This window comes from Rhinatrema bivittatum, chromosome 6, assembly GCF_901001135.1.
Source record: "Rhinatrema bivittatum chromosome 6, aRhiBiv1.1, whole genome shotgun sequence".
NCBI lineage: Eukaryota > Metazoa > Chordata > Amphibia > Gymnophiona > Rhinatrematidae > Rhinatrema > Rhinatrema bivittatum.
Window position 1 is genome coordinate 235,467,355 of NC_042620.1, and position 16,759 is coordinate 235,484,113.

General features: G+C 44.2%; 1 protein-coding gene across 3 annotated transcripts in view; it reads left to right on the forward strand.

Annotated features, from left to right (window-relative positions):
- The window catches only part of LOC115094014 (SLAIN motif-containing protein-like), a 232,534-nt gene extending 223,234 nt beyond the window's left edge, over nt 1–9,300 (forward strand). For all 3 annotated transcript variants that reach the window (XM_029606629.1, XM_029606627.1, XM_029606628.1), the window contains one exon: nt 6,104–9,300. In XM_029606629.1, the coding sequence (XP_029462489.1) occupies nt 6,104–6,173 (70 nt within the window). In that variant the 3' untranslated portion in view covers nt 6,174–9,300. The remainder of the gene's footprint in view (nt 1–6,103) is intronic.
- Nucleotides 9,301–16,759: the final 7,459 nt, after the last annotated feature.

Consider the following 16,759-nt stretch of genomic DNA (forward strand, 5'->3'; position numbering starts at 1 on the left):
GTGAGCCCAAGATGGCGGCGTCACCGGGGCCGCGTCCCAGTGGGGATATCTCCCAGGCTACGACGGATCAGATCAAGATCATTCTCATGGAAGCTCTGGATTTAAAGCTAGCTGCGATTTCGGCACAAATATCAGAAGTGCACTCGACGCTGGCGGACATCAACCCGAGATTTGAACGGGTGGAAGGGAGAGTCAGCCTCCTGGAGGATGACAACCTGGCTCTTACCTCGAAGCTGCACGCGTTGGAAAAGCAAGTTACCAGCCAAGCCTCTAAACTAGATGACCTCGAAAACAGGGCAAGAAGGTCGAACATAAGGATTTTGGGTCTGCCTGAGACTTTAATTGAAAGGAACTTGGGCTCCTTCCTGGAGTCGTGGCTCCCGGAGGCACTGCACATACCCGAGCTGGCTCCTGAATTTAAGATCGAAAGGGCCCACCGCTTAGGCCAGCGGAAGGAGGGAGATGTCAGGCCGAGGCTCGTGATAGCAAAAATACTAAATTTTGCACATAAGCAAGTAATTCTCCAGGCGTTCCGGAAAACTCCAGATCTATCTTATGATTCTAAAACGATCAGAATTTTCCAGGACTATTCTGCTCAAGTGTCGGGACAAAGAAGAAGCTTCTCACCTTATTGTTCGCAGCTCTTTGATAAACAGGTGAAATTCTCCCTTCAATTCCCTGCCCGCTTGAAAATCTGGCATGGCAATCAAACGGTGTTCTGTGAAACTCCCGCGGAAGCGCAGACATTCATAACTACGCACTTGCATTGATCCTCAACAGCCAGGCGGCCATTTTGGAATTTTCGTGTTTTGATGGCCCTGTAAGGCTGGCTTCGGTGGCAGGAGATGGAGGACAGACAGGGACGGACCGCGATGGCCACGAAGCACGGACTACCAGATGGCAAGTGGTACCGCCTGGGATAGCTAAGTAACATACCCGCTACAGCCCGGACGGGCTCGTGCGGTTGCAGTCTTTTCACCCTGTCGGTACATATTGTTGATAGCTGTTTTACTTTGTTTCAACATGGGGACGCCTTGGATGTGCACTCCGTTTGGGTCTACGATGCGACTGGTGTTAGGGTCGCCGGAGCAACCTTCACCGGAAGCGGGAGGGGGACCTGTATGTTTCGGACACTGGGCGACCTGCGGACCGGGTGAACGTTCTCGTTAGCATCCGGGGATCTGATCCGCGCTTTGGAACCCTGGCGGACCTGGCACTGCGCACGATTCTGGGGAGGACTAAGTGACTTTGGTGTGACACGGCAGAGCCCAGGGCTCTATTTGGCTGCCTGGTTTTCCCCATAATATCTTTCTCGGGAGCCGCCGGGTCCCTTTTCATGGCATGGATGGCGGATTGTTGGACCTGGGACTGTGGCACCTGACCGCATCAATACGTGATCTCCGATCCCCTTAGGGGGACCTTATGATGAGTTGGACTATATGGTTGTGGGTTATGTTTAGACCATTAATGGTTATTTCTGTTTACGGGGGGTTGGGGGTGTTGGAGGGGGGGAGGGGGGGGGGCGGGGGTAGGTAGGGGATGGAGGGGGTGGGGTGTGAGTGGAAGCATGGAAGCTATTGCAGGTGTGAATGGTTCATTTGCTTATCAATGAGTATGGGTTTTGCTGAAACTGACCCTGCAGTTCACATGGTGTTTGGGACCCATCAGGGGCACTACAGGGGTTCACCAAAGTTAGTCACTTTAGGGAGTATGGGCCCTTCTGTCGCCCTCAAGTTCGAGCCTCACCAGTGCCCCAGTCATAGCATAGATGGCTGATCGTATCAGGGTCATGTCCTGGAATGTTAACGGTCTGGGATCCCCAGTTAAAAGATATAAAGTCTTACAGCAACTCAAAAAACACAATCCTACCATAGCATGCATACAGGAATCTCATCTTTCTGCAAAAGAAAGTGGCAAACTGCAGCGTAACTGGGTGGGTTCCTGCCATTTCTCGCCTGCCCAAGGGAAGAAGGGGGGCGTGGCCATACTAATACACAAAGATGTCTCTTTTCAGCTATCTAATTCAGTGTCCGACCCTGAAGGTCGGTTCATACTAGTGTCTGGTACCCTGCAAGGAACATTGGTCACGATTTGCTGTTTGTATGCCCCAAATACATACTCTCATGATTTCTTCACTTATGTCCTCTCTCAATTAGTGGAACATGCTAAGGGTTATGTTCTGGTTGCTGGTGATTTTAATATTGCCGCGGATCCCACCCTTGATAAGTCCCCCGCGGGTCTGCCCTCTCCAAGTTACTCCTGTAAAGGTGTTCCCTTTCTCTGTTCGGAGTTTTCTCTCATAGATTCTTGGCGTACTCTTCATCCGACTGAGAAGGACTACACCCATGTGTCTAGGGCGCACGCATCTATGTCCCGCATTGACTACATATTGGTTCCTACCAGGGGTTTCCATAGTCTTCAGAATGCGGTAATAGGGCCACAGGTCCTATCGGATCATGCGTTGATCTGGGTAGACTTGCAATTTCAAGCTAGGGACCCGGGGGAGAAATTCTGGCGGTTCCCCAGTTTCTTAAGGGACGATAAAGCGTTTAAGGCCTTTTTATGTCAAAAGTGGGAAGAATTTGCCAAACATAATAAACAACATGAAGGGGAACCGCAACTATATTGGGAGGCGGCTAAGGCTGTCCTCCGGGGGGAAGTCATTTCCTTTGTGGCATCACGGCAGCGAAAGTTGAATGCCAATGTATTACGTTTAGAGGACCAATTGGAAGCTATTAAAAAAGAAATGACGAGGGGACAAACTATGGAGCTCCGGCGGACGTACTTTAGTGTCTTGAGCGAGCTTAATACATTGCTTCACCAACGGGCGCAGAGAGTTTTTCAGGCGGGAGAAAGGGATTTTTTTCGCTTTGGGAATAAAGCGGGAAAGCATTTAGTGAACTTAGTTCGCTCATATAGAGGGAAGACGTTTATCCCGGTCATGAAAGCCACTACTGGGCGTCAGGTCTCCTCTAAAAAAGACATATGCGAAGTCTTTCGACACTTTTACGAAGACCTATACAAAGCGGAGGTGTCTGGGGAGGGGCAGGAAGAGGAGAGGTTTTTCCAAGGTTTAAAGCTTCCATCTCTATCCCCCGCACAGTTGGATTTTCTTAATCGGCCCTTGCTAGACTTGGAAGTTTTGAGTGCTATCACAGTGAGTAAACCTGCGAAGGCTCCAGGCCCAGATGGGTTTTCCTTTGATTTTTATAGGATGCTCCGTTTCCACCTCTCTGCGCCTTTGACTAAGTTTTATAATTCGGCCATAAAGTTGAATAAATTGCCCAGCCACTTTAACACAGCCTATATTACTGTCCTGCCAAAACCGGGCAAGGATCCGTTACTACCGGGATCATATCGACCCATCTCTTTACTCAACTGTGACTTAAAAATTTTGGCAAAAATACTGGCAGATAGGATGGGGCACCTTTTACCCCAGCTTATTTCAGATTCCCAAGTGGGATTTGTTAAAAATAGGCCGGCTTGTGGCCATATTATCCGGCTCTTGTCGGCTATGTCTTCAACCCTCTCGCTGGAACTGCCGGCTCTAGCTATAGGGTTTGATTCAGAAAAAGCCTTTGACAGGGTGGCCTGGCCCTATATGTTCTCTGTACTCCAACGGTATGGGATCCAGGGCAATTTCCTGACCTATTTAACTTTATTATACTCGCACCCCCTCTCTTACATCGTGGCCAATGGAACCAAATCAGGGGCGGTTCATATTGGTCGGGGGGTGCGGCAGGGATGCCCCTTGTCCCCTCTACTGTATATTTTAGCTATTGATCCATTGTTGAGGAAAATACTCTCTATGCCAGAGATAACGGGTTTTGGGATGGGAGAACATATGTTTAAGGTTGCTGCGTTCGCGGACGATGTACTCATCTTCCTCACCAACCCTGACACCTCTTTGGGGCCCCTTTTACAGATACAAACGGCATATGGGAGCTTTGCAGGGTTAAAAATTAATCGTGATAAATCGGAGGCTTTAGATGTGGGAGGGAGGGTACGCCCGACTTGGAAGGGCCCATTTCCGCTTAAGTGGGTGGATAAGGCTATGACCTACTTAGGTGTTAAAATACCTGTAGTTTTACCCGACTTTTATAAGGTCAATATTGAACCGCTGCTTCGGGCCACTACTCAGCTTTTGACTAGGTGGCAGGGCTTACCCATTTCTATGACAGGCAGGATACAACTGGTGAAAATGATGATTCTACCCAAATGGCTGTACGTGATGCAAATGGCCCCGCTATGGCTTACAGTTACGGACCTGACTCACATTAATAGAGTACTCAGGAAATTTATCTGGCAAGGAAAAAAAGCCCGTATTGCACTCAACATTTTGATGCAATCTGGTGATAGGGGAGGTCTAAATTGCCCCAATTTCCGTTTATATAATCTAGCTTGCCTATTAAGGCACATCCGGGACATTATGGGGGAGACGTCTTATTATACGCCACTCTCAACGTTGGGGCGGTGGTGGGCCTACCCTTCTCTCAATCCCCTTTTACAAATGTCAAAGGACAGATTGCGTACAGAGGTCAGGATCCAACCCTTTTTGGGGGCATGTCGCAAGGCTTGGGCCTATCTTTGTAATAAGGTTGGCCTCTCCAATATACTGACTCCCTGTTTATCGATCTGTGATAACCCGTTGTTCCCTCCGGCTGGGGCCTTCTCGACATTCCATAGGTGGAAGAGCAAGGGATTAGTATGGGTGCATCAATGCTATGACAGAGATACGGGCCAGATACACCAGTTTTCTAGGTTACAGGCAGCTTTCCAACTCCCGGCCCAGGACGCTTACGCCTTTACTCAGTTGTGCAGTTTTCTGTCGAAACGGAAAAGGGAGGTGGGGCCTTCGGCAGCCTTCTGGGCCCTGTATGATCTAATCTTCCCCTCTATGGTAAAAAAACCTAAGATAGCACAATACAGTCAGGCCTTACCACAGCATTTTGCCCATGATGCGTTCACAGGAGTATATCAGCAATGGTCGCAGTGGGCGTCATTTTCACTCACCAGACAGGAATTTGTTCAGTGCTTTCTCCACATTCCCCAATATTCAGACTGTGTCATATATAGGGAAACTTGTTATAAGTTCCTGAGACGAGCCTATATTGGTAAGGACGGAGCGCATATAATGGGCATAGCGGATTCTCCGGACTGCTCTAGGTGCGCTCTGTCCAAAGGCTCGATAGAGCATTATTTCTGGGATTGCCCGGTGATCCAGACTTTTTGGGGGGCTATTAGACTGACATGTAGCTCTCTGATGAGTATGACACTTCCCCCAGGTCCTATGTTGTGGCTATTCGGTGTCCTCCCTATCTCCGCCCCGGAGCTTTCAGGTGCTCACTTACAGTTTCTCTGGAAGGCCAGTCTGGTGGGGAAGCGCCTAATTTTATTACATTGGGTGACTGAGCAAGCTCCACAACATGATCATTGGTTTCGGAACCTAGTCAAATTATACACCTTGGAATATCAATGTAGCCAACGATTCTCCGATAAGAAGCAGACGGAGTTCGAGCTCACTTGGCTCCCAATGCGTACCTACCTTACTCCCACCACACTCTAATGGGTTGTGCTATCTTGCTAGATGGGGAGCATGGAGGTTTATGCTCGTTATCATGATTAGTCTCTGGCTCCGGTCTTCTAGGGGTCGGCCTACGTCCTGCTTTTTCCATTCCTGCTTTCCGCATTCCTCCATTCTCACCCAATGGGTTTGTGTTTCATCTGGATGTTTCCAAGGCCCGGTGCTTTCACTCAAGGATGGGGGGGGGGGGGGGGGGGGGGGGGGGGGGGGGATGGGAGGCAAGGAAATGGAAGGACTTGCCGCAGGGCGAGAGTTTTAGGGTGTTATGATGTTATGTTTTCCGGTTGTTAGTTTTGAAGTGTATCAGGGAGTTTCTTGAATTGTTTTCATGTTTACCTTGTTTTCTTTACACTCTGTAACCTTGCTGACACGTGAATGATCATTGGACTGTATTCCATTGTTTGCTCCCACGGGGGTTTGTTTAAAAAAATTTCAATAAAAATATTGTACAAAAAAAAAAAAAAAAAGCAAGAAGCAGCATTTATTGAGACTAATATAATCCTTGTCTATTTTTAATAGATCTCTTCAGTCTTCCAAGAATAATACTTCTGCTGCTGATGATGATTCTTGGAAGGAAGGATGCTATTGAACCAACCCAAAGAAACAGATGAACTGCCAACATCTTTATGAATGTGACCCAGCTGGCTGGGTTTGAATACATACACTTAAGTCTTTTTCTCTAAACAGTAACCTGGGATGAATTTTGGTTTAAGTAAATAAGGCAAAGGACATAAAATGCCATACTTTATTTTGCCATAACTGATTTTTTGTTAGTGAAAACTTTTTTTTGCTCTGGATTTTCATGCAAAAACTTCTCTAGGCATTGATACACTGAACTTAGCTTTTCTTAACAGTTGCCTTTGTGAACCTGTGGCCTCCGCAGATTGGCATTGAAGGAAAAGATTTGTGTTAAGTAAATGTTTGCATGACTGAAAAGATGGAACTTAACATTAAAGCAGCATTTCACTAGGCAAGCAACTTCACCCATTACTTTTCCGTTTTATTATAAGGTTTTTTGAGACAAAGGCAAACTTGTTAAGAAGTAGTTGTATAAATGTGGTTAGAATATGTACATTTTTTTAGTTACCTGGAGTATATAATTAAACATTTTCCTAATAAGGCTCGTAAGACCAGATTTTCTACTTGCTTCTGTGTGCAATAAGGTTTAATTTGCTACTTTATTCTGTAAGTTTAAAATATTTGTTTTTCATCTCTGTAATTCTCAGACTTCTGAAGGACATATATCATCAAATTGAAATTTTGTGCCACAGTATGATTTGTGTTAAATTTGCAGATGGAGAAAGTACACAATATTTGTGTGATTTTTCTGGAAATGTTCCTAATTGCCATATATAGTAGAGCTCTATTTAAATTGCACTGGCTGAAGTGTTTCCATTAATAACGTGGCTAGCCTATCTTCAACAATTGGAACAATATTATTTACCAGTTTTGCTTAAAGATATTACTGTGGCCTGTTTTCTTATAAAGGAATCTGTTTGAAATATCTGTAATCTGCCAGCTGTTGCTCTGGTAGTTTATCATGGTAAATTAAATAGTCATTGGGTGACTCTGGGATGCAGGTAGTAGCTTTATAATGTATGGCACTCATGTTGGAATCTCCAATGGGGCATAGGCATGTTAGATATGTTGCGCTTGAGCCCCAGGTGAGAAAGTGAGTGGCTAACATTGAGGAGGAAATAAATATATAGGTGCTAGAAATAAAAGTAATTGTAGCTACTCCCATATGTCATTTAATTCATTATTGTAATAGAATTACTTTGAAGGCAGGCATAAATATGTTCTCAGCGGATTTATTTTCCTTTGCTGTCAAGGAAGAAATCCCATATTTGCTACTTTTCTAAATGGTAAAAAGTTAGTAATAACTCAAAAAAGAGAGCAATACACATCTTATAATCTTACAAAAAACATGTAAAAAGGATACACAAAGATGCTCCAAACTTAAATAAAAATGTAATGAAGGTATGATTTCTAGATCCTTTTTAATTATTTTTTTTCCTTTATAATTTTTCAATATACAAAAACAAGATTCTTTTGTCAGGGAAACAAAACAGAAGTTAAAAAATCAAAGCAATAAAGATACAAAGGAAACCAATTATATATATTGTTATCCAAAATCTAATACTTCAAATAGGGGAAAGGAGTGGAGAGCCTAGGAAAACCAAGGGGAGAAAATAGGAGAAAATATGTAACAAAAGTGGCATTTAGCATAGATCAAAACTAGCAGAAAAAAAAAATTGTAATACCGCCATTAAGAATTGGTAGGCCTTGGAAGGGAAGTGGAAGCATTTTGAGAATCCAGAAAAGCCTTCAATTGTTCAGGAAGAAAAAAATAAAACATTCATTACTGCGCTTGATAATGCACTTACATGGGTATCTCAAAACAAAAGAAAAGTCCAAAGAAATGTTTTCCTGTCTAAAAGTCAGGAAACCTTTCCTTTGCAAGAACAGGAAATATTTTCATTTTTTTTAAATTAATTTTTAATTCTGTTTCAGACACTTGTTAACAATTATTCTTCTGCTTTTATTGCAGTTTCTGTTATTTGGTCCCAGATGAAGGCGCGTATTGGCGCCGAAACATTATCAATATTGAGTCTTTTTCTGAAAGGACTAGGGGGTCTGTGGTATGAGAGTTTGAGGTTTCGTGCATTATCTTTGTTTTGCAAAAGTAAAGTTGAATAAATTAAGAAATTTTGTAATGACAAATATGTAAAAAAAATTTCTAAAGGCTTTAATTATATTTTTGTTGAGGATTAAATGTTTTGTCAAAAAATAAATAGAAATTATAGATGGTGTGGGGAAAAGGTAGATGACGTTATCCAGAGTGCTTTTCTAATGATAACAAGCTGCAGCCCATTGTGGGCAACAGTATGTCAATTAAGAATTGTATAAGCCATCAAAATCTGATACCATTCCTTGAAGATTTGCATTTTTTTGGAGCACCTCTGTGGATGCTTTTTGCATGTATTATGAAATGTTAGGAATAACATTTGTATAGTATCACTAATTAATTGATGGTATTTCTTTTTCTGTTCTTAAATGTTCTGTAGTACTTGGAAACAGTACATTTTCTGTTTAGTGCTCTATTTATTAAAAAAAAAAAAAAAAAGGTAGTCCTGGGGAAACTATCCTTTAATTAGGCTTTAATGGTGCTTAGCAGAAGTCAACAAATTACTAAAGCAGTCAGTTGGAAATATGTGTTAAATTTTTTATATTGGGTTTTATCCAATCATCTGACATGAAATCAATTCTTGCTAGTAGTATTATTGATAGCATTTTACCTTAGAATAAGCCCTTCAGAGTTAGAAACACTTCATTATGTTTCTTGAAGTAAAAAAAAAAATTTGCTATTAAAGCATAAAGATATAAAATTGATGGAGCAGTTGTTATACATTACATTTTAGTATTCAAGATCCATCCTTGGATATCTTTCAGCATGTACGGTACTTGATTATCTAAATGCTAAGAATGTATATATACATCTGTGATGACAGTTTATCTTCTTTACATATTGATATCATTTGTCTTTAAGACATACCTTACTAAAATGTTTTGGAAATTACAGCCACAGAAAAAGGATGTGGAGGGTAGTAAATCTGAGGATTTTAAAATTGTTAGTTTGCACATATTTGTGAGTTCTTTTTTGGTTTACATGACTGGAAGCATTGTTGCTAGCAATACATTTTTATATATTTTGATTAGAGTGCACAGTCTGGTTATGATTTATGACTTAAGTGAAAGTAAGATATGATTAATGACATCAGTAGGTAATAGAATGGTTCTTAAGGTCAGCTGGATTGAATATTATTAAAATGTAATATAAAATCTGAAAATCAAAACATGAATGTATTGTTACCACTTTCCACAACATACCAGATTACATCCTGAAGAAATGGCAGTTCTACTTAAACTATAAATGTCTGGTTCTTGACCAAGATTCTACAGTAGTGTCTCTTGCATACTTTAGTTACCATAGAAAGCAGCACCTATGCTTTAGTACAAAAATAGCGAGTCATAGAGTAAATCTGGTGAAACAGTAATGTACTTAGTTGTGAACATCAACTTTTTCTAAAAACCAGGGTTTCAAGGTGAATTAATTTTTATAATTGGTGTGCAGGGTTGGATGAGTCGTGAGAGATGGTACCATCTTGGAGATTTCAAGATGGCTACATTTGCTGGGGCGGGGGGGGGGGGGGGGGGGAGTAGAGTAGGAGGATAGGGAGTTAGAACAGAAGTGAAAGAGCTGCAGAGGGTCAGGATAATACATAGCGAGTGCCTTTTTTCTCTGGTGAGTAATTAGGTATGTTTTGGTAGACTATCGGCTAGTTATCAACTCCTTAAGGAGAGGCACTGGTAGAATTTATTTCCTTATGGAATGGAGTACCTCTAATCAGAGTAATGTCATTTTGTTTATGCTGATCCTCTCGTCCTTTAGGAGGCAATATTCAGCCACTGAGCAGCTTGGCTAGTTAGCTGGATAACTATATCTGAATAGCTAGCAGGGTATATTCAGCAGCGAAACTACTCTACTCCCCCCCCCCAGCAAATGTAGCCATCTTGAAATCTCCAAGATGGCACCATCTCTCAGGTCTCATCCAACCCTGCACACCAATCATAAAAATGTGTTCACCTCGAAACCCTGGTTTTAGAAAAAGTTGATGTTCACAACTAAGTACATTACTGTTTCAGCAAAGTCACACTGCTGAATACACCCAGCTATCTTAAAGTTAGCTGAATACTTATAACCAGCTGAATACTTATAACCAGCTAACTTTAGGACAGCCTTATGGCCCGGAGTTAGCCGCATAAGTTAACCAGCTAACTGAATATTGGAGTTAGCTGGTTAACTTATGTGGCATTTATTTATTTATTTAGATTTATATTCCGCGTTTTGCACTTTTTTCAGTGCTTCAAAGTGGATTACATTCAGGTACTGTAGGTATTTCCCTATCCCCAGAGAGCTTAAAATCTAAGTTTGTACCTGAGGTAATGGAGGGTAAAGTGACTTGCCCAAGGTCACAAGATGCAACAGCAGGACTCGAACCCTGATCTCCTGGTTGGTAGCCCACTGCTCTAAACACTAGGCTACTCCTGCACTCCTGGTTGACTCTGCCCCCAGAATGTCTCAGAGTTATCTGGCTAAATTCTAGATGGGTAACTAGTTAACTGGCTAGAACTTAGCCAGATAAGCGCTCACTATACACGGGAAAGCCATTAGATGGATAACTATAATATTACTCGTCTAAATGGCGTTTGAATATGGATCTCATTATGTTCATGTCATCTCTTTAAAGAACACTTGTATACTTGTTTGGAGGCTGCTGTACTGAATATCAAAGGTACTCTAGTCATTGAAAAAAGTATACCACTTCAGAAGTTAAAGAAAACTTTAAAAGAATCTCTCTTCCCCCAAGCCAAATCAAATAACTTTTACCAAAAAGGATGGAATTAAATGGATCTCTGATCATTTTCAGGCATTACTTTATTTCATCAATCATTGAAAAGAAAAAAATTGACCCATGGTGCATCAGGGCAAATCCTGTTCTATATCATCCTTCCTGGAGTGGAGTTGTAAATAAACTTGCTATCACAAATCGTAAATGTAATCAGCTGTGAAAATGTGCAGTTGGAGAGCCCAGTTCCTTATTCTGTCAGTGCCCTTTAAAGAATAGACATCCCATATAGACCATGCTCCTATACAAGAAGAATTTTTGGAATCTGAAAAATAGGGGCAAGAAAGGACATTTGATATACAGAGTAAAAGTGTAGTAAATATGCCTTAAAATCAAGATGTTATTGACAGTAATTTAAAATATAAAAATGTGAAAATTAAATTGATAGCATTTGGTGTCATTAGAGATTATTGTCCTATAATATAGGGTTCCCTGTATGTACCCAGATCAGTCCAGACTCCTGGGTTTTGCCTCCCTTTCAGCAGATGGCGACAGAGAAGTTTTACTGACACTGCTACTGAACCACATGTACTACCTGCAGTTCCTCAGTATTTCTCTGTCTCCAGCAGTTGGGTGTAAAACCTGCAGTTCTGCAGCTGAGACAATTTTTTTTTTCTTTTTGAGCCTTCTTCCTAGGGGTTTTCAATCCAGGTGGGTTCTTCCTGTCTGGTTGAGGCGGACGATCCAGGGTTGGTGACCCTTGTGTGTGCTTGTACTGTGCGCCCTTGGGGTGTAAATCTGGTGATCCAGATCCCTCCCCTTCACAAGGCCGCTCAGGCACCTTCTGGCTCCAGATATTTTCTGGTCTGAGGCAGTCTATTTTGGGTTTTTTTCGTTATAGACTTTGTGCCTCAGTTTGGGAGTGTGAGTAAAATTTAAAAAGAAAAGAAAGGAAAAACATCTGAAGGCAGCTGCACGGCTGTGTGGGTGGCTTCCTCCTCACTCTTTACACCGGCTGAAGTAGGTTTAATTGGTTCTTGTTTTTTCTCCTGCCTGTCTTTCGGTCAGTAGTGTCCTAGTGTGCGCTAGACCGTGGCTCCACACGCTTACACCTTAGTCAGCTCGGCTGTGTTCCGAGAGCGGGGAGGGTTCTTCAAATCACCCTGCAGCTGTGAAAAGACATCTGGAGTCCCCTGCTTCAGTTTCGCCATCGCTCCAAGGCCCTGGTCCAGGTGCTGATCTTCTCCAGATCAGGGTGGGCATGGTAACCATCTTGGATTCTCTTTTGGTTGTTCCCATGCTGCCGGGGGGGAGGGGGATGTCCCTCCACACTTGTCTCCGACCTATTCAGTCTCCAGGCACGATCAGGGAGGCCTTAAGGAGGAAGAAGGCCCCATGCTGCCAGCCCCTAGATCTCTCCCTGTGGAGCCTGGTCCTTTGAGGACATTTTCTGCAGATTTTGTGCTGCTGCTGCATGAGGCTTATCTGGCCAAGCAGCGAGCAGCTTTTGTGCGGCTGGGAATTCGCAGTCCCAACCAGTCCAGACAGCTAAGGGACATATGGCAGACCTAAAACAGATTTATTCTGGGAGGCAGCAGGTTTCCCCGGTTCAGCAGTTGCTAGGTACCCCCTGGGGTTCTGGCCGGGGAGGATGAGTCGGATGAGTCTGGTGAGGCTCCTGTAGGGGCAGAGGAGGCTCCTGACCTTGAAAGTGCCAGTAGATTTGAGAGATCCAGTGTTGGTGGTGCAGGTCAAGGGGAGGATCCACTAGTCTCAGTCCCCAAGGGGGATGACCCGAAGGTAGTGTGGCTTTTTAGATGGGAAGAGCTTGATGCCTTGCTGCCTCTGGATTTTCAGGTTCTGAGGGTTAAGATTCCTCAGTAGGACCCTGATTCGGAGGGGGCAGATCCAGTCCTGGATGGTATGCAGGGTACCCTGGCGGCCTTCCCGTATCACAAGTCAGTAAAGAAAATCTTGGAAGCAGAATGGGGAGCTCCTGATTCCGGGCTGAAGGTGGGAAGAACCATGGCAAAGCTTTATCAATTGCCTGAACAGGCTTTGGAACTTTTTGCTCTCCCTAAGGTCGATGCTGCAGTTTTGGAAGTTACTAAGAGGACGACTACCCCTGTGGTAGGCTCTACAGTGTTGAAGGATGTCCAGGATCATAAGTTGGAGGTGCGCCTCAAGCAGATTTTTGAAGTCTCGGCTCTGGCCTTGCGGGCTGCTATTTGTACCAGTTTTATGTAGCGTGCTTGTCTCCACTGGGTACGACAGATGCAAGAAGGCCTACCCAAGTTGGGCGAGGAGGCTGACAGGGCTGAGTGAGTTGAGGCGGCGGTTGCCTACGGGGCGAATACTCTGTATGATTTGGTTCATACTTCTTGGATTATGGCGATGGTGGTTTCCATCAGAAGATTGCTCTGGCTGCGAAACTGGGCAGCAGATGTATCCTCCAAGGCGCAGTTAGGCTCGCTGCCCTTCATGGGTCGCCTCTTGTTTGGTGAGGACCTTGACCAGTTGATAAATCTCTAGGGGATAATAAGGTCCTTAGGCTTATCCTCCGGCAAACTAAGGGCAGGAGGTTTTTTCAGGTTTATTCCTGTTTTCGAACAGATAGAAAGTCTCATCTGGCAAAGGCAGCGAGTGGGCCTCAAAGGCAGTTTCCCCTTCGGGGGGCAGTTCTGGAGTCTGTCCTTTCAGGGGGCCCGCAGGCCATTCCACAGCACCACCATGGGGAACGCATCCAGACATAAGTCCTTGTAATGAGGCAAGGTTGGTTCACTCTGTCATCCTATTATAGGAAGTCACTTGTCGCGATTCTGCGAGGAGTGTGCCATAATTACTCAGGATCAGTGGATTCTCAGCATGGGAAAGGACGGCTATGCTTTAGAATTTGCTCATCCCATCCGAGATCTATTTCTGGTTTCCCCGTGCAGCTCCTTGGACAAGCAAGTAGTGGTTCGAGAGACGCTGGATCGGCTGTGTCGCGTGGGAGCAGTGAGTCCAGTTCCCTGCGAGGAGGTTCACAGGGGAAGCTCTTCTATTTATTTTGTAGTCCCAAAGAAGGAAGAGACTTTCTGTCCGATTTTAGATTTGAAGAAAGTAAATGCAGCCCTCAAGGTTTCATATTTCCGGATGGAAACCTTAAGGTTACTGATTGCGGCGTTTTGCAAAGGAGAGTTTCTGGCATCTCTGGATCTAATAGAGGCCTACCTGCACAACCCCGTACATCAGGACTTGCAGCATTTTCTGCAATTTATGATCCTGGGGCAACGTTTTCAGTTTCAGGCCCTCCCTTTCGGATTGGCCACAGTGCCTCGACCCTGGATTTAGTGCCGTGGACCTTTGCTCACATGATACCGTTGCAGAGGGCACTCCTGGCTCGGTGGAACCCAGTCTGAGGAGTTTTAACTTCCGCTCGAGGGCATCACTCGGGAAAGTCTTTCCTGGTGGCTTCTCACATCCAGTCTCATCCGGGGGGGGGGTGAATCTCGAAGTCCCGGATTGCCAGTCTTTCTGGTTGGGGAGCAGTGTGTCAGTACCAGTCAGCTCAGGGTGGCTGGTCTGTGAAAGAGTCTGTGTGGTCTGTCAACTAGCTAGAGACCAGAGCGGTTCGCTTAGCCTTGCAGGAATTTCTACGTTAGTGAGAGGCGGTCAGTGAGGGTTCTCTCGGACAATGCGACGACGGTGGCTTATCAATCGGCAGGGCAGAATCAAGAATCAGGCGGTAGCCCAGAGGTGCAAGAGTTAGTTTTTTGGCTAGAGCAACACCTGGAGTGGATAGCAGCATCCCACATAGCCAAGGTTGAAAACATTCAAGCCGATTACTTGTCGTATGGTGCTGGATCAGGGCGAGTGTGAGTTGTTGGAGTCTGCAATGCAGCTGATTCGTGAACGGTGGGGCTCTCCCCATGTGGATTTAATGGTGATTTCATCTGAATGCCAAGGCCTTTCACTTTTTCAGTCATAGGCGAGAGCAGGGGGCTGAGGGCGTCGATGCTCTGCTTCTGTTTTGGCTGCGGGGACTTCTACTTTGTCTTTCCTCCCTGGCCACTTGTGGGCAAAGTGTTGCATCGCATAGAAAAGCACCAGGGAGAAGTGGTCTTGGTGGCACCGGAATGGCCATGGCATCTATGGTTCGCGGATCTGGTCGACTTGGGTGTAGATGGGCCGATTCGCTTCAGTCATCTGGAAGATCTTCTCTGTCAGGGACCCATATTTTCTGACCAGGCTGCTCACTTTTGTCTAGCGGCATGGCTTTTGAGAAGCAGCGTTTAAGACGTTATCCTGAGGCGGTCATAACTACGTTGTTGCAGGCCAGGAGAAAGTCTATTAATATGACCTACATACATGTGTGGAAAGTTTTTAGTCAGGGTGCTCTGCTAAAGGTGTTCGCCCTCTCAGGTCTTCAGTCTCTGCCATTTTGTCCTTCCTACAAGGTTTCACTAAAGGCTTGTCTCTCAGCTCACTTAAGGTTCAAGTGGCAGCTTTAGGTTGTCTTCGTGGCAGGATAGATGGGTCATCTATTTCTGCACATCCAGATGTTATTCGGTTCCTTAGGGGGACTAAGAATTTGCGTCGTCCGCTTCAGCGGGTTTGTCTATTCTGGAATCTTAATCTTGTCCTCTGGTTTACGTGAAGCTCCTTTTGAACCGCTCCGGAGAGCGACGTTGAAGCACTTGACGCTAAAGGTTGTTTTTCTCGTGGCCATATGTTTGGCTAGGAGGATTTCTGAGTTGCAGGCAGCCCATTCCTTCAGATTTCAAATTCGGGGGTTTCGTTGAGGACAGTGCCACCTTTTTTGTCAAGAGGTTTTGGTATTCCATGTGAATCAGTGGAGCTCCTAGCCTTTCCAAAGGTGGACGAGTCCGCTCCTCATGCGAGAGAACTTAGGTTATTGGATGTAAGAAGAATGTTATTGAGGTATTTCAAGGTAACGAATGACTTCAGGAGATCGGATCACCTTTTTGTTCTGTGTTTTGTTCTTTGGGTCGCTTCTGTGGAGCGGCCCAAAGAGGGCCCTTTAGGCTTCTAAGGCTACTATTGCTGCTCTGCAAACCACAGGAGGTTTGCAGAGCAGTGACTTGAAGTCGCTACATACCTTTGCAAGACACTATCGTCTGGACGTGGGAGGTACAGGTTCCCCGTCCTTTGGTGAAGGTATTCTGCGAGCGGGATTTTCCAGGTTCACCCTAAGTAGAGAACTTTGGTACATCCTAGGAGTCTGGACTGATCTGGGTACATACAGGAAAGGAAAATTTGGTTCTTACCTGCTAATTTTTGTTCCTGTAGTACTACAGATCAGTCCAGAACCTGCCCATTCTATTGAGGGGGAGAGTCATCCTCTCATTGTTTTGTTTTTTTGTTTATTTATAACTTTTCCAATAATATAGACATTTATACATGTCAAAGAAAATAATTTATAATATTATTACATTTTCAAAAGGAACATTTTCTACCAGTAGCATAATCTACATAATCAAAACAAAACTTTTGCCATTTTGCTCCCTGATGTACTTATATATTAACATGGGGGGATCCAATTTACTTTAGAGCAATATTAAACAGAAACCAAGTCAATTTCAATACAAATTGAGAGTAAGACAGTTAATCTATATTACCGCTGATTCGCTTTTTATCCTGTCTCTAAAGACCATTGATGATTTTGCAGAAACTTCTCTAATTGTATGGGATCATAAAACACATATTTGTTTCCTTCCACTCTCATCATGCATTTACATGGAAACCTCAGAATTATCTGGGC